The sequence below is a fragment of the Erithacus rubecula genome (genome assembly GCF_903797595.1).
Source record: "Erithacus rubecula genome assembly, chromosome: 4".
Taxonomy (NCBI): domain Eukaryota; kingdom Metazoa; phylum Chordata; class Aves; order Passeriformes; family Muscicapidae; genus Erithacus; species Erithacus rubecula.
This window is the reverse complement of record NC_136686.1, coordinates 18,992,222-19,018,482: the sequence shown is the minus strand read 5'-3', so window position 1 is coordinate 19,018,482 and position 26,261 is coordinate 18,992,222. Positions and strand designations below refer to the sequence as shown.

Sequence of the window (26,261 nt, the reverse complement as noted above, 5' to 3'; positions counted from 1 at the left end):
AGAACAGGCAACAAGGCTTAATTCTCTGTTCCCTGACCAAATACTTCCAGTAGGCCTCACAAACTGTAGATAATGGGATATACCAGTATTCACCCATTCCACCCATGTTACCATTGCCTATATAAAGCTGCAGTGTATTTTGTGTCTAGATGGGACAAAAGCCAGAAGGCTTCATCACACTGAGTGATGTGGATTTAGACTTCTATTTCCAGCTTCTTGCCCTTCCAGATGCTGGAAATTGGAGAGAATAGACACCAACACTTCAGCTCCATAAATGGAGAATAAATGAATCAGGTGCTTCACCTCAAAATGACCTACATCCACCTGAGGAGCAGCAAGAGCCTTATTGACAAAGCACCTTCCTGAGAGATGCTGACTGCCACATGAGGTTCACAGCCTTAACAAGCTGAGATGGAAAGTCCCTTGGCTCTCTGAACGTTTCAGATCCATTTCTTAAGGAGAGTTCAACTGGAACTCTTTGGAGTCTCTGAGCAAGACTGAACACAAATGAATCGCATGCAGAAAACCTTAAATCATTTCAACCCCTTGGCCAAAAAAACCATGCTGTGCCTGGAAGCACCAGAGCAATGATCACAGAAGAAAAAAGATTCACGGCATTGTTGTCTAAAATAGGTTTTCCAGATATGTGCTTGGAGTCTTTTGTTTCGTGGTTAACAACCATGCCAATTGTCTGGTCAAAACCTGGAAAAAGATAAAAACTTCATTTTACAAAGCCAAGCAAGATGAAGAGAAACTTAGTAACCAAGTATATACATCTTCTTAAATTTATTTTACTCTAACACTGTTATATCTTTGTAAGCAGATGTCATCAGACTAAACTAAATTATAGTCAGTTTAATTTAGTACCTTCAAAGAATGGAATATAAATGCAATACTTTACATTAAAAGTTACTTCTTTTGAGAAGTTACACTTCTGTCAAATCTCTTTTTATGTAGTTTCACAGCAAAGAAAGGAATGTAGCTAAATGAGAAGGGGAAAAAGCTGTTCCAAGAGTCACTCTAAAGCATAGGATGCTGTTTTGAACAGAAACAACTTATCATCAACATGTTTTCTGGCAAGAAGATGCATTTGTTTTAAAAGGAAAATTATGGAAACAACATTATTACTTAATTTGACAGAAAACAAGCTCCTAACAAAGGCTGAATTTATAAATTCTATTTACACAGCAATTTTATACTACCAGCAGCTGAAGATTTTTCTGTAGTACTTAGGTAACTTCTTGCTCTGCCTCTGTATTATCAATGCTTTAATATTGAGCTTCATTAGCTGTTACTGTACAGACACCATTATCCTATGTTTTAACCAGCTGCACATTCTGTACGCTGATAAAAGCACACCAATCAAGAAAGCTTGATTTTAACTCACACTGTAGTGAAGTATAACTGGGTACATGCACATGCACGCATTTAAGGTTGGAACATTCCAAACTAAATCAGTATATTTTATATTAATTTTTTTTTCTTCTTAGATTTGACTATTTGTCAACACTCACAACCTGGAAACTTAAAAGAAAGCTGCTGCTTTATTAAAAAAAAAAAATCTGCACCTCAGACAAAACTTTAAAAAAACCCCACTACAAATGTCTTTGTCAGATATATAGTTGGCAATACTGTTTTGTACATTTAAATACATTTTGTACATTTAAATAATGCAAAAGAGCTACAGAAAAATCGAATTTCTAAGTCTAATAGACACTGACATATAGGATTAGCAGGATAGTGTTTTCAAAAAAAGAAACACAATTCTTTATTTCCACTACCAGATTTATTATTTTCAAGACACTGAAGAGACTAGAGTATTCCTTCTGAGTCTACACTGAAAAGGGAATAAAAAAGTGGGCTGAAGGAGAGACACAAGTGAGCAGCACAGTTTTGCCTCTAATACCCCACATATATACCACAGTATGTACATGTACAACATAGTATATATACTCCACCAATGCCTGTGAGTTTGTAAAAGAAACTGTGCAACTTGCATAATGTCTCTGCTGCAGCTAAAAAGGTAAGTTGCTGAGCATGGAAAAAATACATAAAATGAAGAATAGATGCTGATAAATGCAGGCATGCATTAGCTTGGTTTACTCCATTCTCTTAATGCATCTGCCTCATTAGGATCTTGAAACATTGTCTGAGTGCTTGTATAGGACAGAAATATCTAAAAATTCATCAAATAGTTATACACTCCATTGTATTTTGAACTTTCATGGAATTACAAGGAATAGAACACAAAAAAATGCTGTATAGCCAAATTCAAAGCATCAACAACAGATTGTAGACCTCACTGTGATTGCAGACCTAAAGGCAGGTCTCTCTGCACATACACACCTTGACTTCCAATTAATAAGTATACCAACAATGAAACTCAAGTTGTTTCTGTAAACAAGCTGGTAAACATGACAGTGTCAGATATTGTTCTAAACAATTTTGAAACACAGGATAAATTTACATCTTAGCCTAAAGGTTGTCTGTAGTGTTTATTCACAGGCAATGATCTTTCAGGGCAATGAGTAAACACTGAAATAATTTAGAACCAGCCAGCCAACAATTAAAAAAAAAAAAAAAAGCATATTGTCTTTTTATTACAAGTCACAGCTAGTTTGTGATAAGCTCAACTTATAGGAAACAGTGCTCTGTATTATAGAGCTTGTACAGGAAGCAGTGAAAAGAAGCCAGAAGGTAAACTATTGTTCACATTTTCTTATTTAATTCTTAAATTTGAGCCTATTGCTAAGACTTTAGAGTTAGGAATGGAGCTTCTGCAGTGACAACTTCATCCAAATAAATTGATAAAATTAAGCTGACATTTTTTCTTATAAAATGTTACTATAATTAGAGATATAAAAAAGGAGAGGGCAGCAACTGCTTTTTCCAGGGAACTTGTTGGCTATCTCTGTCTCTTTCAGTCATCAACAAGACAATAAGCTACAATAAACAAATCAAATGTGGAAAAGGCCCAGTCACCCTTGTTCCTTTTCATTACTATGTCCATTACTTTTGCTCCCTTGTCCTTTATTTCTGTATTCTTTCCATTTAAAAAATCATATCCTCAGCCCTTCTTGAAGTTCAAGTCCAATCTTAGGTTACACTGGGAGAAAGGGGAGAGAAAAAAAGAAGAACAAAAGAAGACTCTTACCACTGTATTGCATTGTAGCTCCCAAATACGAATCAACAACTGATCCCAGTAGGCCAGCTGCTGCACCAAACACAATAATGGGCCATTGTGGAGCAGACATTTCCAGATCAGTCACAAAAAGGAGTTGAGTTATAAAGTAGGCTATACCTACTGTCATGCCTCCAAGCAAACTTGAGATCAGGCCCACTAAAGTAACTGCTCCATTAGTACCTACACCAAATAAAATGTAGCTGATTTACACATTTTTTAAAAAGACTTGTATGAATTGAAATGTTTTACATTAAATCAAAACTGTCCATAGTAATCTTCTCTCCTTACATCCACAAGGCTCCACTACTGCAGCTTTTACAATTCCCATTATGCTGTTGAGCAGCTCAACCTGTACTGTTACTGTCTCTTACTCCTCCTTTCCTGTCTCTAGGGCTAGTTCTCTAGAAATATTTACCAGCATTAGATTAAATAAAACTAGACAGCCCACTGCTTAATGTCACCTGGTTTTGTCTGTTCCAGGTGGTGGTGGGTTAATAATTAAAAAAAAAAACCCAGACCTTGAGATGTGCATATTAAAGCAATGCTCTCTTTCAGAAGTAGTATACTAAGACATGTTTCACCTACACATCTAAAAATAAAACAACCAAATCCATAGACAGACATGTTTGACAGCTCACTGAATAAAAATCTGAAGAATACATATAAAGAAAAAAATATTCCCATGCATTTAACTCCTATCCAACAAGATCTGTACCTCTGATCACCTGTCCAGCAGGACTCAAAAAAGGCATACTGCTTTAAAGCAGCAATGACATCTACCACGGAGACGTCTGCCAGACAGAAAGTTCACTTTATTCACCCTTGGCAGAATATTAAAGGAAATGAGTGATTTGGTTAAGAACAGAATTTTCTGTAGTGTTTCTGTGGAATATATATGTATTCTATAGATTAAAATAATGCCTGAAAAATATAAATTGATTACTTGTATTCTTCACATTAGCAACATAAACTCTTTTACTATTGCCAGAGATTAGAAGTGACAGGATTCAGAATGATTTTAGCTATGGTTGCTATGCTCGTGCATCTCATCAACAAGATGCAGAAGAAGCACAGTTGATTATATTCCATTTCAGAGAATGCATTCCTTTTCTAACCCCAAATTCCTGATACTGGCTTTTCTATGTCTTTCTTGGAACTTTTCAAGTTGCATGCATGATTCAAAACAGATTAACAAAGTATTAAGAACATGTGGAAGAGTAACACCTTACCTACTGGAACCTGTTCCCAGGTTGTTATCAATCTTGGTTTGCTTTTACTCATAACACTACCAATCTCTGAAGCCCATGTGTCACCAGCAGAGCATGCCAAAGCACCCAAAAGGGATAAGCACATCCATGATGCTGTATATTCCTTTGAAAAGTCAATAGGAATTTCACCGGGTCCATTTTCTATCATATATAAGAGAGCCAGCTCAGTAGGGACACCACCATTACAGAATACCTGAACCCAATTCCTCTGTCCACCTGAAGTATAAAAACTGAATTTTAGTAATTTCAGACAACAGCATGAGGCAAAAGCAAAATAACACATATATATTTAAATTTTAAAAGACACACAATCAAAACAGAAACTATATAGCAATTTATTAAAGAGAACAGAAGCAAAAGCAAAGTGGCTTGCTAATATTCACAGGGATAGGGCTGAGGGGAGTCTCAAGAGTGTTCCCTACTCTAGATGTTACATCTCACCTGACCCTTTGAAGGGAACAAGAACACGCAGTATTTATTCTCCACAAGGAATCTGAAAGAATTAAAGTAGTTTGGCTCACCTTCTTTGTATTCTGAATCTATTTTCTTCTTTATATCTTTTTTCCACTTAGTAAGTTTTGAAGAAGTAACAAAAAATACAAACAAAGAAGAGAAGAAACTGTAATTTGCGACTGTAAGGATAAATCCAACCACCAGTCCTATGAAGAAAAGAGAAGTATATGAAGTTCCTTTATGTAACAATGGCTGCTTTGCAAAGCAATTAAGTATTTCAAATTTTCTGAATATGAAGAGTATATTCCTGATAAACCTAAGACCATCATGCAATAATACACAATTAATAATAATAATAATTTTATTTTAACTGCTGAATCACGTGATTTTTAAGATCTTTTGTCACAAATCAGTAATACTGTGTAAAAATAAAAATCCAAAGAATATATAATTGAAATTCAAGTACTCTGCCTGAAAAATATTATTTTTATAAGGAGAAGATAATACAGCTGTGCCTGTGCCTCTATCAGCAAGCTTATCATCAGTCTGGGTATCAAATCCCACATCCAAGGTCTAGAAGATAACCCGTAAAACCCTCCTCCATATCTCAGCAGATGCTACTTCTTTATTCTTTTCTTTTTTAGTTTCTGATTTTTATTCCACTTCTGTATTTTTTTTATTTTTTTAAGTATTTGATCTCCTTGATACAATTCATTTTTATGTCCCCTTTCACAGAGGAGGCTTAACTTCACTTCACACCACAAGATTACAATTCTAAAGGACTGAAAGAAATTGTTGCATTTGAAAGCAAATGCCAGTATAAATTGGCTAGCAGAGCTGGACATAAGGTGAGATCAGAACATAAAAGTCAAAAATACTTTTGTCAGTGTACAAAATGCTTCCCTTAACTCCCACAGACAGAAGATTTGCAAATGGGTGACATGGGAAGGAAGGATCTGAAGCCCTGTTTTACTCCACTGAACATCAATTCAGACAATGTCACAAGACAAGTGTGAATCACCTCACCCAGAAACCTTGCATCAGATTTCAATAAACACTATTGTACACTAGGCTGGGCTTTTTATCATGTGGTCTAGAAAAACTTTTCAGAAACAGACATTTGTTCTTAGTAAAGTACAGATTTAATTTTCTTACTTCTGCCAGGCCAAAAATGTGTAGAACTGCTACTATTACAGAAAGGAGAACCATACAGAAAGAAGAACTGATTTCCCACCAAACAGGAAGACTGCTGACACAATCAGTTTAGGGTCTTTTTTACTACTACCTCTGCCACTTCTTTGTTTCTCTGTGAATCTTTCTATATGTTAAACTGAAGCACGTGATTTAACTGCATACTGTTCTAAAGTTTAAAAGAATCTTCCAGGTAAATATAAATATAAATATTAATCAAATCAATTACAAACAGTAGCACAGAATTAACTTGACTGTTTAAACAGCCATGAGAAAAAAACCAACAGTATGAATTCAGGGTGTGTATACTTACATTTATACTTTATTATAATAGAACTAGGTAAAGTCATAAACTGCAAACAATAAAAAGAACCTTTAGTTTACTAAATGCTTAGCTTAAGTCTCAGAAAAAACATACCTCCCAATGCACCACTGTGATCAAGACTCTTCTTCTTAAAACCCTGTGTAGCAATAATTAGTGGAACCAAGACTGAAAAAAGCCAGCGCCATGGAGAAATGGGTCGTAAAGTACCTGATAAATCAAATAACAGGGTTACAGATAATCCTCACAAAGCCCTTTTTATGTGCTCGTTTCTGAAAAGTCATTATTTCCTGGTAGATACTTAAGTTTTGAACTTAAAAGAGAAGGACAGAAGGACAATGTATCTGCAATTATCTACTCAGTTTTTCTATTCAGCTATCAAAAGAAAACATATTTTGTGAACTAAAATTAATTACCAAAAAAAATAGCAAAATGCGAGAAGAAATAAATATGGTGTTATTTTCCATTCTAAAAGGGATTTATGAACTTCAAAAACTAACATCTGAATTTACTGTGACAAAATTCCACTACCAAAAAAGCCAAGCAGTCTGCTAGGTGAAAGTAGTGTGTTCACTTTATGAAACATCAGCCCTCTCAGTTCTTTCTGACCTTGATGTAAGGCTGTTTAAAATATACTTTGAGCTGATGAATATCTCAGCAAGATTTGAAGTGACAGTGTTAATATGAAAATCCACAAACATCTAAAACCTAAAGCCAATAGTTAATGCAGGTTTTAAAATAATAAAAAATTAAAATATCAAGAAGTTATTTATTACATCTCCTATACAAGACATCATAAATCTTGCATTAAAATAAGTCTCACATTGTAAAAGAAAGATTTCACACAGGCATAGAGCTTGTCTTGCTGGAAAGATAAACATGATGGTTTTCAACAAGAACTTTTGTGTCATCATTACCCCAACCTTTCCAAAAAACACAGGCTCCCTGGTGCAAAGCAGGACAAACATGTCTGTGAAATCACAGTAAAACACCCATTGCAAAGATTCACAAGAAAAAAAATTCTCTTCTGTGTACTGAAAATCCCCAAAGCCATAGAAGGTGAGCAAGGGGGTCTTGCAATCAGGGCTGAGTCAGAAATTCAGAAGACAAGCACCATCTGTGTATGAAGAGCCCTCCAGTGCTGTAGCTTAGTATTGCTTATCACAAACCAAGACAGCTCTTGGTGCAAACCTGAGTGTAAGCAGTACTGGTACACAGAGGGGGTCCTTTTGCTTGGCTGACAAAGAATTTTCATCCCTTCAAGGTCATTTTTAAACTAACCTTTTTGGATTTCCTTGTAGGAGAGAAAAGTATTTTTACTAAATTACTACTAAATGTAAACAGTTAAGACTAAGATTGGATCTATTAAAAAAACAATGAATGTGTTCTTCAACACTCTGGCTTCACTAACATCTGGCCTACTGTTTGGTGCTTAAGAATTGCTATAAATTGTACATTAATAAAAGTATGTTTGTAGTATTTTTATTTTTATATTAAGGACTGTCAATTTCACCATTTGTATGGGCTGAACCATTCAAAGCCCATTAATTACTCTATGCTTCATTCACCTCCTTGAAAAGCCAAGGTCTTTCCATAGTCTCAGGCAAACAAACAAGAAGTTTTATGTCCTTCTTGCTCCATAACCATTCCCCACAAAAAGGAGGATTTGTCCAGAGTCTTCTCCTTTCTATCGGGCCCTATCCTGATTCACCTGATACCAGATGTCTCCATGCTATACTGTAAATTCCTAGTTACATAAGAGAACAGGGACTAGAATACCCTAATTGTCAGAAAAGCTATGCCTTTAGAGAGCAGATACATAAATGAAGTTGCATGTTAAATCCAACTTGGGTAGCTACAAATGATATAAATAAAAGTTGCTTGTGAAGCCTGCTTCTGCACACCTTTTACACATCTGCCATCTGACTAAAAGCCAAAGCAGAAGTATCCAGACAACACAGATTTAATGCTGTACCAGAACTAATACCCCAACTTAAAACTTAAAGCACTGAAAAACACTGAGAAGAGACATGCAACTGCCTCTGCAAAAGTTAACTCATACTGGTGGGGTATTTGTTGCAGCTTCTGGATCCAGAACTAGGCAGTTGAAGGCATTCACACTGCATCCCTAGGCACCTTCAGCAATACCGCAATGACATTGGAGCTTTTCCTGCATCAAACCGACTGGGGTATGAATGCTAAGTCTGTACTGTCTTGGAAAAGCAGCTAAATTCTTGTAGGCTTAAACTGATACTGAAGGCAGTATCAGCTGCTTCTGCACACTGCTCCAAGGAATAGTCCTGGAGCCGAAAAGAGAGACTACAGGGAGGACTTGTGTCACTGCAGCTACACACAACAAAGTGACAGCCAGCCTGAGCTGCCTGAGCTGTCTGTACACACCTAAGTCAGCCACTCCATGCATACATCCCTATCTTCTCACACCATGTCCCGTTTCTCTGTTCCTCGACTACGGAAGTCTTCCTGCATGCCCTGTTCTGCACGTTGCAGATGCTGCTGATTCCTAAAACAGTTCTGAGAGCTGGTGCATTCCTCCTGTGCTGTCACCTACTCTCCCTGATATAGAAAGACCTCTGTCAGCTCGGTCTTTCTTTTCACTTCTTAATTTTTATTTGCTTTCTTTCGGAGAAAGAAATCACAAAAGACACCATTTTAAATTGTTCGTGATCCTTGGGCGGAGCTGCAAGTAAGCAGCTGTCAGCATCTCCTAAACCACGGTCACCTACTGTAAGAGGTGAGGTTATCAGCTCCACTGACGGAAGAAGGGACTGGCACACTCCTCATTTTCTGTCTCCTGCCTGGAGGAGCAGGAGGGGAGGGTTCGCCCGTGGCCGTGCCATGCCAGCCTGTCCCCGGCCTTTGGACTCACCGTAGTACGTACTTGCAGTCATGGACACGATCCAGAACGCTAGCGAAATACAAATGAGCAAGTTCAGGATGACCATATTCGCCATCATCTTGAGGTATTCTCTGAAGAAATCCTCCTGGTAATAGGACATGGGAAGCAAGAAGGACAACACCTGATGGGAAAACACAAAGCGCAGAGCATCAGCGATACCGCCACCACCTCCTTCTTCTTCTTGTCTTTCTCCCCCCGCGCGGCCGGAGCCGCGGCCGGGCCGGGCCCGCATCACCCCCGGGGCGCTGCCCGGAGGCACCGAGGCGCTCATGGAGCGGCTGCCGGGGCCCCTGCGGCCGGCCCAGCCCGGGCTGCGCTGCTGTGCGCGGCGCTGGGTGGCGGCAGCCGCTCGCACCGCCCGGCCCCGTCACCGACCTGCTCCCCGCGGCCGCGGGCGCCGCCACCATCCCGCCCCGCGGCCGCCTCGCGCATGCTCGGCCCGCCCGCAGCGCCTGCGCCGCGGCCAGGGGGCGCTGCGGCCGGGCCGGGCCCGCGCCGCGAGCAGCGCAGCGCCCGTGCCCCGCGCTGGCGTGGGGGAATCCCTCCGAACGGCGCTGCCTGTGGAGATCCAGCTTGCGAAATAAAACCAGGAACGACACGCCTGCGAAAGGCATGAAGCCGGGATAATTAGTGAGACCAATGAGTACCTGGATGAGGTTTGAAACTTGTTGGAGCACTTCGAAGTTCATTAACAGCAGAAGAAAGAGACTTGAAACGTTTCCTAAAATTGACTTGGGATGAAAACATGCCAAACCTGCCTGGTGGCTTTTCTCGGGGCACGTCAGAATGACTCCCGAAACACTCGAGCTGTAAATAAGCTGACATTAGCTACGGGACGGACTGCGCAGCTCCCACTCTCACACATCAGACACTTCGTCAGCAAAGCACAGAATGAGCCGAAACTTCACAACTTTATAAAAACACGTTGTTTTGAGGCAGCAGCCTCAATATAAAAGAGAAAAAAATGAAATAAATAAGACTTTAGGCACCCCAGGAGATAATGCTGAAGAAGCATTTATGTATTCAGCACTTGTGCAATGGAATGTAGACCAAACCCTTCAAGTTGTACAGATGAGTGACCTCATGAACATCAATGAGCTCAGGTGCTTTTTTCTCGTGGACTTGTAGCAGCAGCAGAACCGAATATTTATTTAAGTATTCAGCGAGAGGCAGAGTAATACAAGAAAGGACATTAAAAGATCTTTGATGTACAACAGAAGTAGTTGTAAAGCTAGAAAAGTCAAGTGAGCAATCTTAATTTAAGAGATTAATTTCCTTACTGAATTTAAGAATATTTCTGTCTTGTGGGACCCATTTATTTTTGAGGCATGTTCTCATATTTTTCATTCAACATCTGGAGTAGGTTTCAATCAAGGTGTGAACACAGTCCATGTGTTTTCACTCAGAAAAAGAACATGATTCTTTTCTCTCACATATTTGGATATATTTTCAAGTTGCTGTGAAAGAAATACTCAATTATGACTCAGAGCTGCTTCTTCAGATGTTGTCTAGGCTGAGAAGATTACTCCTTCAAGTTTTAGATACCTGGTTTTAGCTGAAGAAAGTAGGCCTATTCCAGAGGCTAAAGTTAATACTTGGGTGTTTGCAATGTATTTTCTCAAGGCAGTTAGAGACAAAACTTGGAACAGGTGCCTTACACAAGGTTTTATCTTATTTTCTGCTATATTTATTGGTAACAAATACTGGTAACACCCAAAATTTACCTCAAGTAGAGATATCTAAAACAGTAATACTAATGTAGAGTACTGATTTTGGTATATCTAGTCTCCCTTCTTACCTCCCATATTTTCATTAAACATCCATCCAAGGTCTGAATTTGAGATCTAAGAATCAGGGACTCAGTAACTGGGCTGCTTTGTGAGAACAGGACACCTTTAAAGAATAGCACTGACATGACATTGCTTAAGTTCTTCTGCCAAAATCTAACTAGCTGAGATTTTCAACCAGAACAAGATCAACTCAAACTGGTGGCTGAACAAGCAGCTGCTTGTTCTGGTATAACCAACTCCCATAATCTTACTCATTCAAATACACCCTTAACTGTAATAAATAGTTTTATTTAATTTATTGCTTACTTTTTGTCTTCTAAACTGTAACAAACTGATACTGGAATTTCTGGTGGAGAAACAAATGTTCCTAAAGGAATCCTGCAACCCTGGCTGTTATCTGTGATTCTGTAAAACTGTGAGACTGTGATTAAGGGTAACACACAAGCTGGTGTGAAGAGGGGGCAGGTTTCTGGAGCTCTAAATGATTCTTCAGCTTCCTTCACAGATCCCATACTCATGTGAAGTAGCACTTGGTACTGACTTAGGGGCATACCAGACTATTGCTGATTTATCTACAGCCCTTGCATCTTGGCTTAAAGCCAAAGGTGCTGCTGCTGCTGGAGTTTACCTGAGCAAGAGTAACAAAAAGGGAGCACAGCTCTCCACCCCTGGTGTCAGAAAGGTGGCTCTGGCCAGGAAACGTGTAACAACCAGGGCATGAATCATTTTGTCTTTGGCTCCTTTTTAAGCTCTGAGTCTTTTGTTAAATGTGGCTTCATACATCCCTCTTCCACTATTTCTGATTGCCAACAAAATTTCCTGCAGTAGCTTGGTACACATTAAATGTTACAAGTAGATTAAAAAACAAGAAAGAAAGGCACACAAAATTAGACTTCTTTCTACATTGGGAAGCTGAAAGAAGTAGCTACAGTTTTGAAAGTAGTGTCTACAACAGTGCTGTAATTGCCCCATATATTAGGTTTAAACTCCTCTTTTCTAGATGTTACCCTTTTTTCCCACTAGGTCCTATAATAATGATAATAATAATAACACCACCACCAACACCACTTTTAATTAGTAAAAGCTGGGTTTTTAAAAACTTAAATTGCCATCTAGATGCTTACAATATTGTGAATACAGAATGAATGTATTCAGAAAGCCATCCTGAATCAGTCATAAAAGCATTGGATATATTTAATACACGCAATACATTCATTTCATAATCAGTTTTTACTTATAAGCCTCCCCGTTCCTTATTCACACCTAGTAGTAGTGATAAGCTTGAGAATTAAAAAAACAGCAAGTAACACTTGCTTACAACAAACAGACCTGAAAGCTTTTCCTCACATCTTCCCATTCAAATTCATACATGGAATAATAATATGAGTAGTTTAAATTTTAAAAATTGGAATTTTAAGCCACACAATATTTAGAAGAAGACTTTATTCTTACCTTTTACGTAAATGTATGGGATGCAAAGCACAGCCAGTGCAGAGTCTAGTGAAAAAAAAACAAAAACATGATTTAATAAGCAGCAGGAATGTGAGATGATTAAAAGCAGCAAAAAAGAAAAAAGATAATAAAATGTTACTGTACACAGCATACTAATAACTCTTATACACTCATTCTTTTCCTAGGAATTTAGTAGATTTGCCATAATACAGCATAACATTTCTAAACATTTATGACAATTCTAGAAGTAGATTTTCTGCCTTATTTTTTTGTATCTCTGAGATAGAACTTTCCATTTCTCTTCACTGCTTCAAACATTATTCATATTTATGCTTGATAGAACGCATTATGAATAATATAACTTGAAATTTAATTTAAAATTATTTTATTCTCCACTGTTAATCTTGTTTTCTTGATAACCAAAAACTGATTGAAGACTACTGTTAAATAAATGAAATTAAAAATCTGTAAACATTGTTAACATTGTATTAAGTACAGCTGTTCACAAGGGCCTTGAATAATATTCACACTCTTAGAAAAGACAACATAATAAGACTGTAAAATTTTATGCTGATAATGTATTTGGCTAACTACAGAAAACAGAAGGGGAAAAGTTATACTGCAGGAAGGGAAAAGTAATACTGCAGATAAATATTCACCTGAAGTAGAGCATTCATAATTAGTAGTTGCCTGTGAAAATACCAACCAAATTGCAAGCAGTAATTTTCATACCGAAGGAGTTATTATACAGATGAATTCCTAGCATTTTTGAGGCAGTTAAAAATGTCAGTGCTTAGCACTATAGCAAAACTATTTATACCAGGATTTGGATTGTGGACTGTAGAGCATCAAATTAAGGATAAATATCCAAATTGATTATCAAAAAAGAACAGAACCTAGAATGAAATTTTAAGTATTAAATTTATTAAATATATGTGGATAGGCTTTTGCTTTGTGTTAAATTAATTTACTCAAGGACAATGACAGCAATTAAATTTATTTGTAGTAGCCTAATTCTTCTTTTTCTGGTTACTTATTCCAAATGACCCACCTTTTTGCTATGTGTTTATACTGTGCTTTTCTACTTTATCAAGTAATTCAGGAAAGAACCAACGTATTGAAAGTAGTGTGTGTTCAAGACTGTGTTATGTCCAGTATATTTGCATTTTACAGAGGAGGAAGTTAAATTATAGTGCAAAAGTAAGTTAATAAAAATTAAAAGTTCATTGGGTAATTCAATAACAGGGAAGGGTAATAGTAAGCAAGGCAGGTAAAGATCTAAAAGGATTGTGCACAAGGAATGACCATCTTCAGTCATAGAATTGCCAAGATAGTAAAAGTGCTTTAAACTAAAGTTGCCAGGGAGGGAGAACCTCTTTCATCCCAGTCCCACTGGTGTGATGCCAGTGCCCCTGCAAGAGATGCCCAGAACCTGGAGGAGGATCTTAGTGATGCCTAAAGATTTTTAGCTTCTTTATATATTTGTAGCTTGGTAGATTTTAATATATAGCTGTATAGTTTCTAGCACTTTCTTACACTTTAGAACAGTAGTTACCATTTCTCATACATTGTGTCACATTCTGTTTGGTCTTACTTTCAAGGAAAAGAATTTCCAACAAGGACATCTTGTTTTGCACCAGCACCTGGGAGACATAACATGATACAGGGCTAAGGGCTCCTTGGAGGAACTCCAGTGGGGCAAGTCCAAGGGTGGGTTACCACAGCAAGCAGTCTCTCATTGGATGGTACTAGCTATATATACTAATCAGTTAAACTTATAAAAATTGTGAAAATTTGATACTGTGTGTGCACATAGGGATAATCTGTGCACCTGAAAGCTTTCATTAAAAACCTGCTCTTTATGTTATCCATTCTAATATTGTTTGGAAAGTTTTTCTTCTGATTTTAGGCAACAATAGGCCAGCAGGAGAGCACCTGAAGAGCAGCACAAAGGAATTCCAGCCACTCCAGCCAGTGAGTTGGCTTCATAGGGAGGTCCAACTTAAATGGCTCTATGCAAATGCACACAGCATGGAGAATAAACAAGCAGAGTTAGAGATGTGCACATGCCTGCAGGGCCACGCTCTTATTGGAACCATGGAGACATGGTGGATGGCTTCTGTGACTGGTGTTAGAATGGAAGGATACAAACTCTCAGACATACCAGAAGGCCATAAGCAATACAGGAGGTTCCTGAAGTGTGTTGATGTTAACTTCCTTCTCCAAGTGACACAGAAGCCAACAAGGAGAGGCTCTTTGCTGGGCCTTCTCACCACTAAGGAGGGCCTGAAGGGCAGCTTTGGGTGCAAGTGACCATGGAATGGTGGCTTTCTAGACACTTAGGGCAGTGGGGAGGGTGCACAGCAAGCTCAGTGCCCTGGACTTCAGGAGAGGAGACTGGTCTCTTCAAGGGTCTGCTTGGTAGAGTACCACTGACTGGCATCAGAGCTGCATCTCTGCTGTGTGATGTAGAGCATAATTTATGCAGAATTATAGCTATGCAGGGAACAGGATTGTCTGGCTTTTAGACTGAGATAACTTTTAAATGATTCAGAATCATAAAGTTACATACATTTTCTTCCTGTGAAAACTCATGTCCTCCACATCTGCCACAGCAAGTAGGTGTAACTTGACATACATAATGATTCAAATCAGGAGTTTAACTTGTTTAGGCAGAGTGAGAAGTAGTGATGGAACTATGGACATGTATTTTTCCCACACTGGTTGTAGTTAGATTTTAGGGTCTTGTTTGGGTTTAAACCTAGCTGGCAACTAAGAACCCCACAGTTGTTCACTTACCTCCTTCTCACCCTGGTGGAATGGGGAAGAGAATCAAAAGCAAAACTTGTAGGTTAAGATAAGAACAGTTTAATAATTGAAATAAAGGGGAAAAGGAAGTAATCAATGAAGAAGAAGTAAATAATGACAATAAAAAGAAAAAACAAGTGATGAACAAAGCAATTGCTCACCATCTGCTGACCAATGCCAGACACATCCCTGAGCCCCAGTTAGCCTCCCTTAGGGCAAACAGGTAGCTCCCTCTGTTTATGCAACAGGGCAGGATGGTCTGTAGTGTGGAATATCCCTTTTGCAGTTCAGGTAAGCTGCCCAAGATATGGTCCCTCACAGTTGTTTTGGGTTTTCTTGTTGTCATTGGTTTTTTTTTGGCTTTTTTTTTTTTTTTTTTTTTTTTTTTTTTTGGTGGGGTTTTTGTTTGTTTGTTTGTTTGCATTTTGTTTTGGGTTTTGTTTTGGTGAGAGACTTTTTGTTGTAATAATTTTTTTTTCTTTGTTTGTTTGTGGGGTTTTTGCTTGGTTGTTTTTTGTTTGTTTTTGGTTTTGGTTGTGTACCATCTGTCAGAGCATGAGACCAAGAAAGTCCTTGGATAAACACAACCTAGCAACAACCAAAATACCAGGGTGTTACAACATTAGTCTCGTATGGAATCCAAAACACAGCAATGTAGCAGCTACCAAGAAGAAATTAACTATATCACAGCCCAAACAGGAACAGATCTTTGGATCAAGAACTCTGTCACATTTACCTTTAAGTTGTTTAGCAGACAATTCTGGTAAATACTGCTAAAGATTTAGGATGACTAGCTTTCATTGTGCTTAAAATAATTTGTAAGAGATACTAGGAGGTGAGGGGTCACCAAAGCTACATCTAGATATGGAATAAAATCTTAGCTAAAAAATATTGCATCCACATTGTTAGTGACCAGGCTTGTATTTTTACAAGCTTGCCAAGCATTTAAAAAAATATAATTGTGTCTTCTTGTTATCAAGATTGAATGTAATGAGCTCAAAAAGTGATGTCTGACTGCAGACATGACAGTTTTATCAATGACTTGGAAATCACTGGGCATGTAGAAGACCAATGCTTACTAATCTTGGCTTGCCAGAACTAAGCAGAACAAGGATGGAAATTCGATTTACTGTTTTTAACTGACTATTCCAGCCAGCAGACTAATGGATTTTCTAGGGGATGTCTGTATTACAAGAGTTTTGTTTGCATTCTGTACTGACTTTTGAAGCTTTCCCACAAAAGAAAACTAAACCAAATAAAACCCGAACAAACAAAAAATAAACAAACAAACCCCCCCAAAACCAGTTACAACTAGTATGTTTTGATATTAGCTTAACAGCACTTAGCAAAAGGAAAAAAAAAAAGTAGCATTCTCAACATTTCTTCCTAATAGAGAAAGCACAAGAACAGGCTATCAAGTACAGCTATTTGTGAATTTACGTTTCATTATAGAGGTTCAAAAACGTAGACCACTCTGTGAGTCACTGGAAGATGAAGAGCAATGGAAACATGTGGCTCATTTTAAAAATAATCTCCTTAATGACATGGTAAATGATGCTTTCTTTGAACAATGGCTCAAGTATCAAAATGCTGTCTCTATCTAAATAGTGTTTGACTGAGACTTTTCAAGCAGTTGCTCATAATGTCTTTATCTGCATCTGAAATAAAAGGGCACTAAAGTACACAATGGCTGTTTGAAGGGTAAACTCTGTCAGTGTAACCAATGGGTGATAATGTTTCATCTGTTGAGTTTCCAGTCAGGATATGACTTTGCATCTTCCCCATTGCCTTTTGTCAGGATTGTTTTCAGTTGCTCTAAACTATAGTGATGCCAGTTCACCACCTTTTTCATGTGAAGAGAGGGATGCTTTTGTAACAAAACAGATTTCATGCATTCTGGCTGTGAACCCTTTGTGGCTGTACGATGCTGCAATGCCATGCAAGTCAGGGAAGATGTGGTGATACAATGTGAAGGTTGACCCAAAAAAACTCAGCACCATCAAATGGATAAATGAGACCATATGATGAATACTGATGGGCTGTTATGTCTGTTTCAGTTGATTAAGATTGGAGGCACATGTACTTAATTCAGTTCTGACTAGGGAAGTATAGAAAAAAACTGTCACATCTCTTTTTTTCAGTTATACATTTGTAATCCATTATACACTATCTATAAAGCATGTAAAATGCCTCTTAAATAACTTTATTTCATCTTTTTGTCGCTAAAAGCATGGAACAGTTGAAAGTATCAAAATTAATATGAATATTATACTGAATAAAGGCACTATTAGTGTTACATTATGGCAGGGTGTTATATACAGATGAGAAGCACAAGCATCAGCTATGAAGATACAACTTAAATATTGAGGATATTGTGTCTGAATTAGCAACAAGTACTTAATGTTTCTATAGCAGTTAATCATACAAAGTTAAAAAAACTTCACAAATGGGCAAAGTTTAAGGAAGGGAAATAATATTGGTCAATGCCTTGTTTCAGATCACATGAAAAACATAACAACATAAACCCAGATTATCTGCCATTTTTTTATACACAGTGAAACATTTAATTAAATGTAAATGTTTGTAAACATTGCCTTGAGCCCTAATCCAGAGTCTCTGGATACTGTAATAAGATAAATTATAAAATGATTCTTCAATTGTTAACCCATATAACTACCAAAGAAATTATAAGGAAAGTTCATAAGGGAAATAGCCAGCTGTGGGTTGAGCACAAATTCAAATCCACAGCACAATGGGACCTTCCACATTTAATACAATGTAGAAATCTTGTATTCATTTGTACTTATGCCACAGAAGAACCTACACTTTAGTAGTAGCCTATTAAAAACTACTATGGACAGCAGTGGTGTCTTACGTTTTTGAAGAGAATTATTTTTCTTACATACACTGCAGCAGTTATTATGAAGTTTATAATATGAATTAAAACTCATAGTTCCTAGATTTAATGTAGATTGTAGATTTGTGTATATTGTGTCTTACCTGGGCAAATGTTCAGTTTTTTGTTATACCAGATAAATATTATTTCCTCTGAGAGATAAATGTTAGAGGATAACGTGCTTGCCAAGTGCACTACAGATTGAGCTGCATTTTGCAGATCCACAAAAGCAGCAAGTACTCTGTGATCAATAAACTCCATTTTGGGAAATCTACTTTTTAATAAAGAATGAGTTTTGTATCATTGAATACTTATTAAATAAAAAAATTAAGTCATGCAAAAATAGGATTTTGACTTTGGCAGTACAGAATTTTGGTCCTGGCTTACCCAGGGCAAATACCTACACATCCAACTTCAAACACTGCTATGGAACTGAAGACTTTTTCAGTTTAGAAACTGGATAATTAAGTATGAAATGTGAAAGTATCCTGGAAAACTAAAACTATAGAATAAGGAAGGAAGGTTTTACTGAAAGAGGTGGCTAAAACAACATGCGTTCAAAAGTTAAGCTGAAAAATTCCTTACCTTTTTCTCTTCAGCCCAGATTCAGCAGAACTGGTGCAGAAAAAGTATTTAAAAAGTAAGGTGAGTTTAAGTCCTATGACAAAGAATTGCAGATTTTCAATGTTATCAGCTACTGAAGTTTATCAGAAAGGCTATTGCATTGCCTATTCTGCTGCTTTCCGTGATAATTTATTCCCATTCTTTCAGTGATGGCACAGGAAATCATTCTGTCCTGAAGCAGATTAAAAATGGAGAAATCAAGACGCTAACAAACAGGGTGGAGCCCAATCTTCTCATGCCAAAACTCTGTCAATTACAAATTTATTTTCTTATTCTCCTGACTTCAGAGATCCACCCAGTGTCAGAAATTGGTATTGAAGTCCCAGAGCATCCTATCACTGTACATAACACTTTGAGGTAGCACTAAAGTTTTAATCTCTGAAAAAAAAGTTTTGACAAGCTGGGGGGGATGTGGAGTGGAATCTTCTTCACCTGTGAAAGGAATCTGCATTTATGTCTTATTTATGCCTTTTTAATTACAAACAAACAAAACTTGGTGGTCTGTTTCTCAAGATATTAAATTCTTCAGTTTTGTGAAGTCCAGGACATCACAATAAAAACAGGATGTTATCTCCTAGTTGCCAAGTCTTGCAAGTAATTTAGTTTTTCTTGATAACATTGACATCTGGTAATATGGATGGAGAAATGAGAATGACTAGGATTCAAACAAAATCTTCTCAGAAGAAATCTCAACAAATACATAAAAAGTGATCATTTTTAAAATCCATTATTATTTTAGTAGAATGGCTCATGACTTTTTAAAAATATATTTTGCAGCCTTTTGTCTTGAGACTTTACCAGCCTGCTTTTATGTTAATTATTTGAGTCTTCCACCTGTAAATATGTCCAACTATCTGGAATTCATCTTATATGTTTAATTTCTCCTATGTCAGACACTGATTTACGTGTAAGCCTTAGGCATGCTGGAGCTGACTTTTTTCCTTCTCTAAAGACTCATTTCCAAAAGAACATTTGTCAAAGGCTGTGAAAACAAGAAACTCAAGAACTGCCACAAGGAGACCTTCTGAATTTGTTTTTTTTCCCCCTGAAAACTGATCTTACAATTTTACTAGGAAAAGGTTCACATGCAAATATAAAACTTTTTTCAGTAATGAAAAGTTTTCTGTACAATGATCAAGCCACTAGTAGCTGCTGACATAAGGTACAGAAACTTTTGCAGAAATGGCTCATGGCATGATGTTCAAGAATTGTATTAGGACATTTGCATATACATAGTCAATTTGAGCCTATGGGTGTCACTGTCCTACAAATTAACACAAGGAGATTCCTGCAATATATCTCCCCTCTGAAGTCATTTTACATCAGGGGAACTGAAACAACCAGTAAAGAAACTTTTCTTTCTGCATTAACTAAAAGAGAAGACTTTGATTAAGTATTTGTATCACTAAATGAAAAAAATAAATAGCAGCTGGGTGCACCTGAAACACTGACCTCTTAGTAATTTACACTACTTAACTGTAAAGCTACTCTCCAGATGTATTTGGACTGCTCTGATGAGATGATTCCAGGAAACTGTAAAGCTACTCTCCAGATGTATTTGGACTGCTCTGATGAGATGATTCCAGGAAGTCTCTAGAGAGTGGCCTAGTCCTAAATACCAGCTGGTCTTGAGGGATTGAATTTAAGCCCATCTATTTAGCAGAACAGGCAAAGTCAAATATCAACTCTCCTTGCCTTTGTGACTACCATCCCCTTCAACTTGTTTCCTTGCCAAGTTAAGGTTCCTGAGCTCCCCTGAAAATAGGGTAAAGAAAAATTGTTTGGAGCTGGACAAAACATTTAAAATTCTTTAATTTTTCTACATATTCATAGTTCAGATTACATTTAAAAATAACAGTAAAGTGCTGCAAGAAAAGATGAGAAATTGTTCTGGCACTGAGGGTCATGTCACACCTCTTTACATATTAGTTTAATTCTCTGGGCCTGCAGTCCTACCAAACGAGAAGAAATATGCATACTCCTGTTTTGTAATATCACTTTCATAAGGCATTCATTTTTTAAAGTCTGGCTCCCTTGTTGGAATGTTTAATAGTATAAAGAATCAGGCAACCTGGTGGCACAGTCCAATGGGATGTCTTTTTCAGCAGGTATGAAAAGACATCAAATGGAAAAAAACCTAAATAAAACCTAAACAAAAGAAATCATGGAAGGTCACTGCAGCTGGTTTTTTAAGTGAAAAAAACCTTGGTAGTCTGGTTCTAGAATATCTCCTAACAGCTGCTCTTCTCCACCCTGCTGCATCGCTCTTTTGAAAAGAGAAAATTCTGCATATTTCCACCTAGCACAGACACATTTTCCAACAAAAACTCCTGTCAACAGCCAGGAGTTCTGCTGTTTTGTCCTTATTCCTGTAGCATTACATCGTGGCCCTGCCTGTGGAGATTGCCATGACTGCCCTGCTGTCATAGAATAACCATTAGCATCCTTCCATGACATCAAAGATTTTCTCCCACAGAAGCCAGACATAATCTTTCTTATAGATGGGTCCTTCCCTGTGGTTCCCCAGGCCACCCAGAGAATCATAGAATGGTTTGCACTGGAAGCAACCTTAAAGATCATCTACTTCCAACCAACCTTCCATGGGCAGAGACACTTTCCACTAGGTCAGGTTGCCCAGAGCCCCATCCAACCTGGCCCTGAACACTTCTAGGGACAAGGCATCCATGAATTCCCTGGGCAACCTTTTCCAATGCCTCTCCACCCTCACAGTAAACAATTTCTTCTTAGTATCACATCTAAACCTACTCTCTTCCAGCTTTAAAGCCAATCTCCCTTGTCCTACATGCCCTTGTAAAAAGTCCCTCTCCAGCTCTCTTGTCCGCCCCTTTAGGTAGTGGAAGGTGCTACAAGGTCTCCCTGTATCTTCTCCAGGCTGAACCATCACAACTCTCTCAGCCTGTCTTCATAGGAGAGGTGCTCCAGCCCTCTGATCCAGCTTCAGGGTGTAATGTCTGTACTTCCACCAAAGCAGTGGAAGTTTATTATTGCTCGCCAGTAGTAATTGCAGGACTTACTGTCCTGATCAGTACTTCTTTACTTGCACAAGAGCCATTGGCTTTCCTTAGCCATCTGTGTTACACTGATTCCTGATATGCCTCTGGGGCTATGCACAGTTGCAGATAACTTTGAAAGCAACTCAGCTTCTTAACATTCCCTGGCACTCCTATGCAAGTGCCTTGCTGCTATGTTGAAGCTCTTCTGCAAGCATTAGCAATATGCCTGCTTCTCACTGCTCTTAGCAATAGTAAAATACTACACTCATGTTTTTCCTTATGATGATACCAAACAAGAAAATATGTTAATTGATCAATCAGGAAGGACAATGGGTCTTTCTGGCTGGCACATTCCTGTAAATGACCTCATCACCTTTCTACAGAGCAGTCACCATTTGTTTCTCTTTCAGAACTGTTTTGCAGGACTCAGCCCTGGAAGATGAAAACATTGCCAGGCTGTGCCAGGAGTGCCAGTTACACCTTGATTCCTTATGGCCATCCCCAGATAACCACCTTGTTGCACCTCAGCTTCTTCTCACTTACTCTGCTGGTGTGACTCACCTGGTGGCTCATCCTGACTAGGGGGTGTGATTGCATCAATACAACAAGCTTGGTTGGCCCCAAATTTTCTGTTAGAGCACAGCAGTACTGCAGCACTTGTCCAATTCACCCTTGTCGGATGAAGGGTCAAAACCAAAGATGCAGTACACCGAGACACATGGATTTCCTCTGTAAACTTGCAAGAGAATTTTATGCAGATGTCCAAACAATGTAACCACAAATATACTTACTTAATCATAAACTTTTTCTCAGGATGGGTAGAGCTCTGTCCATGTAGAAATGCTGATCTAAGCATATCACTAAGTAACTCTTCAAAAAATCATTTTGGAGTACTGATTGCACCACGTAATGACCAGGGGACTCATTTCACAGGATAGGTTGTCCAGGGGATGTGTAAAGCCCTAGGAGCCTGACAGCATTTGTACTTTGAAGCTGCTGAAAGGAAGAAATCTGTTTAAGAATTATACTAGCCAAAGTTTGTGAATAAACTGGTCTGAAAGGGACAAATGCTTTCCCTTTGGCCCTAATATATATCAAGATCACTGTGAATAAAAACACACACTATGCCCATGTGAAATTGCAATGGGCAAACCAATAAGGTTACTGTGTAGCCCACCTAATCCACCACATAGATGTGAGCTACAGGTAAGCTCTAATGGTGGCAAGACTATTCACCAGCAGGTTGAAATAAAAATCCTTCCAGAACTTGCTTCTGAATGCACCACCATTGGGACTAATGATGTGGACCTGAGTCTACATCAAAGTGACACTCACATGACTCCAGATCAGCAGCATCAGATCCATGCTCTGTCCTCAAACAGTTGAAAATTTTTGTATCTTTGCATAAACTATTAAAATACCTTTCTTCACTTGGCCTACCTTTACACTAAAGACTTAAATGTTTCAAAATATTGGGTGTGTTCCAATATCCCTCTTCACTCTAGTGAAGGTGTCATCATGCTTCCCATAGAATGTAATTTGGCAGTAAAACAACATCTGGAAAACCCTGAAGGCAGAAATTCCTTGTCCAAGATCACAGATGGGAACTGATCCAAGTTGATCCAATAGTGATATGCATGAAACTCCAACACCTACCCACCACCTGGGATTAGTTACACCTGCTTGTTATTTGAAAGCAAATGCAACATTATCACAATGTCACATGGGACAGAGTAATTCTCAAAACAGCAGGACATGATAGGATATTGCTTCTATAAGTTTCTACAGTGTTTTTAGCAAAAATAAAGATATTGTACCTTCCATACATAAATGGCAATGCTACAGTATAATTTCATGCTCCTCATCAGAAAAAAAGCCTCAGGAAATTAATGTGAGGTTTATTTCTTCACTTCTTTCTCCTTCTGGCATTCTGTGTGGAACCAAATCCATGGCAGTATTTGCCTGTCAAATAAAAAAGGTACAATTGCTTATATTATTTTAAATCATGCTAAATTGAGCTTTTAGTTTCAGACTTCATGTTTTGAAGAATATCTTAAGTACTTAAAAAGCACTGAAGAAAATACCAAAATAGTGGAAAGTGCTGCACTTAATCTACTATATATGTACTTGCATATCTATCCAAGCATAGAAAATTAGCACTGACACTTCATCTATTAAATACCTCTAACTTGGCTATAGCATCTGCATTCTATAAATAATTATAAACAACCCAGAATTCAAAGAATTAAGGCATACAAAACATGCCATCAAAGGGCAAAAAAAAAAAAAAAAAAAGCATTTCACACTCACTACAGTTTTTGGGATTAACCATGGGCTAGGTGTCCAATACAAGACCAAACTCAACAGAAAGAGTCTACAATCTTCTTTGCCCTAAAGAGGGCATGAGTCCTATGGTTCAGTTTCTGACCTTGCTTACTTCTCTTCAACATGTTGCTTACTTCTAGGAGTCCTTGCTCAAAGGCTTGTGTAGGGTCTCAAGTACCAATGCAGGATCCACAGTTGAAATCTCTGAGGATACAGGAAAGGGTGCTGAGGTTCCTGAGAGGAAATTTATGTTCCTAAAAATAAAGTATCTTGGGAAAAAAAATACCAAAAAACCAAAACCAAATCTTATTGTATGCAAGAGTTCTGTCTTTTGAAAATACAGAACTCTTCGAATCATCTCTTCCATCAGACTATTAATACCCGAGGTGGAAACCTAAAATCACATTTTGACATCTTCCAGATTTTAAAAAAGTCCTATTTAATAACTGATAGGTACTGACTGAATAATTGCACAGTCGTAAAAAAGAGATTTTTCTCATCACCAAGTGCATCTGAGAACATAAAAACATGACTGATTTGTATTTTAGCATTAACTCACCCTAAATACCAAAATAAAGATTAGACTGCTTTTCTATTTTAAAATTTTTATAAATAGTCTTCTGTAAAATAGATCATATAAATATCTCAGACTTTTACCTCATCCAAGGGAAGATTCTTCAGGTATTTAATATAGTTTGCTCAGATATATCTCTTGGTGAAATATTACTTGATTTGAAGCACATCATGAGGCTAATATTTAATTCTAGCATTATGCAGCTCTGCCTGCTTTTTGAATGTGATTCTTTGATATTTTTTTCAAACTTATGGTGTCCTCCAATTTTTACTTATTTTTACTTTCATATGTATTTTGAAGGCATTGTGTTCAAGACATTGTGTTCAGTCTATGTTCACTAAGAACTTACCTACACTTAGTGCTTATTTTTAAGTTGGATATTCCTGCTTGGATAGAAGCTGCTTTCTTCTTTGGAAGATTTCACACAGCTTTCTGTAAAAAAAAAAAAAAAATCCAGAAGAAATGAGTTAAGAAACAGAAAAAAAATTATATGAAATTGTGCAACAGTGTTAAATTATGGAATAAGTGGACATTGTGTCAGCTGGCACAGAACAGGAAAACCCACAAAACTGTGGAAGAAATGCAAAGAATACATGTATTTTTGTTACTTCAACAACCCTGATTCACCCTGAACCTATGACAGTAATTGCCACCTGCAAAGCAAGATGAGCAAAAATAATTTTAGCCTGAGTCAAATATTATAGCACAAAAAATACTTAATGTCTTTTCTCTTCTGAAATCTGGCCAAGTCCTTATAACTCAGACTGTGCTTCTGTAAAAACAAAACTCACTTTGCATTTTATATGAATTTAATTTACAAGGCAAACATATCACTAATTTCCTGCCTCAAACTTTGAAACAAGTCAAATTCTGTGCTCGTGTACTAAAACATATGGTCTTCTGTATTTTAAATTATTTCATTTGTCTTTTACTAAGAATATATTCACTATTTAATATGATCTTTTTTCTTCAGCAATATAATCTGTTTAAAAGGCATGAAGTCAAATTCTCTTAGATAGAAATTTATAGTACAGGTCATATAGCATTTTTTAATAAATTCAGCATACTTGTTGGATGAACAGTAAGCAAACATACAATAATAATCAATAGTGTGGGAATACCCACGTCAGGGCAATTTCCCATAAAAAAGCTGATATTTTGCCAATACCTCACCATTCTATAAATATTTCCTTTTCCTGTCTAAAAGATACTGATAGTAATTTCCTACTGGTGCGTGAAAACACTTAGAAATAAAGGTAACTGTACAAAGGCAACTGGAATCAGATATATGCAAAGCTCTGGGGTGCCAAAGTGTCTGCTGAGAGGGAAAATTTTGTAGCTGACATGTAGTGATACTGAAACTGCTTTGTAACTACAGTGGATTAGATTTCAGACATGGACATAGGCACCTAACAACGTTTAAGAAAGCTACTTGACCTCCAG

At 37.6% G+C, this 26,261-nt stretch overlaps 1 protein-coding gene and 1 long non-coding RNA gene across 4 annotated transcripts; both read right to left on the bottom strand.

Moving 5' to 3' along the window:
• Positions 1-152: 152 nt before the first annotated feature.
• On the bottom strand, positions 153-19,116 carry TMEM19 (transmembrane protein 19). Of its 3 annotated transcripts, XM_079304514.1 has the most exons (8): positions 18,867-19,116; positions 12,578-12,622; positions 9,306-9,456; positions 6,515-6,628; positions 4,974-5,111; positions 4,414-4,668; positions 3,155-3,364; positions 153-702 (listed from the first exon to the last, which is right to left on the bottom strand). In XM_079304514.1, exons 3-8 carry the CDS (start codon positions 9,433-9,435, stop codon positions 539-541), a joined length of 1,011 nt encoding a protein of 336 aa, XP_079160640.1. In that variant the 5' UTR covers positions 9,436-9,456; positions 12,578-12,622; positions 18,867-19,116; the 3' UTR covers positions 153-538. The 3 variants fall into 3 exon arrangements, with proteins under 3 accessions (XP_079160640.1, XP_079160639.1, XP_079160638.1); XM_079304513.1 differs by lacking the exons at positions 12,578-12,622; positions 18,867-19,116 and adding an exon at positions 9,711-9,780; XM_079304512.1 differs by lacking the exons at positions 12,578-12,622; positions 18,867-19,116 and having other exon boundaries at positions 9,306-9,700.
• A 3,887-nt stretch (positions 19,117-23,003) lies between these two features.
• On the bottom strand, positions 23,004-25,819 carry LOC306801438. The gene is made up of 4 exons (XR_013774091.1): positions 25,427-25,819; positions 25,168-25,250; positions 24,230-24,513; positions 23,004-23,881 (listed from the first exon to the last, which is right to left on the bottom strand). It is a non-coding gene; the product is annotated as an uncharacterized lncRNA (long non-coding RNA).
• Between the last annotated feature and the right edge of the window lie 442 nt (positions 25,820-26,261).

Coding starts and splice junctions, on each gene's coding strand:
- TMEM19 (XM_079304512.1), bottom strand. CDS start 9,606: ATGAGCGCCTCGGTGCCTCCGGGCAGCGCCCCGGGGGTGATGCGGGCC. Junction 3,365..4,413: donor CTGGGAACAGGTTCCAGTAG/GTAAGGTGTTAC, acceptor TATTTGGTGTAG/GTACTAATGGAGCAGTTACT. Junction 703..3,154: donor AGCTACAATGCAATACAGTG/GTAAGAGTCTTC, acceptor ATCTTTTTCCAG/GTTTTGACCAGACAATTGGC.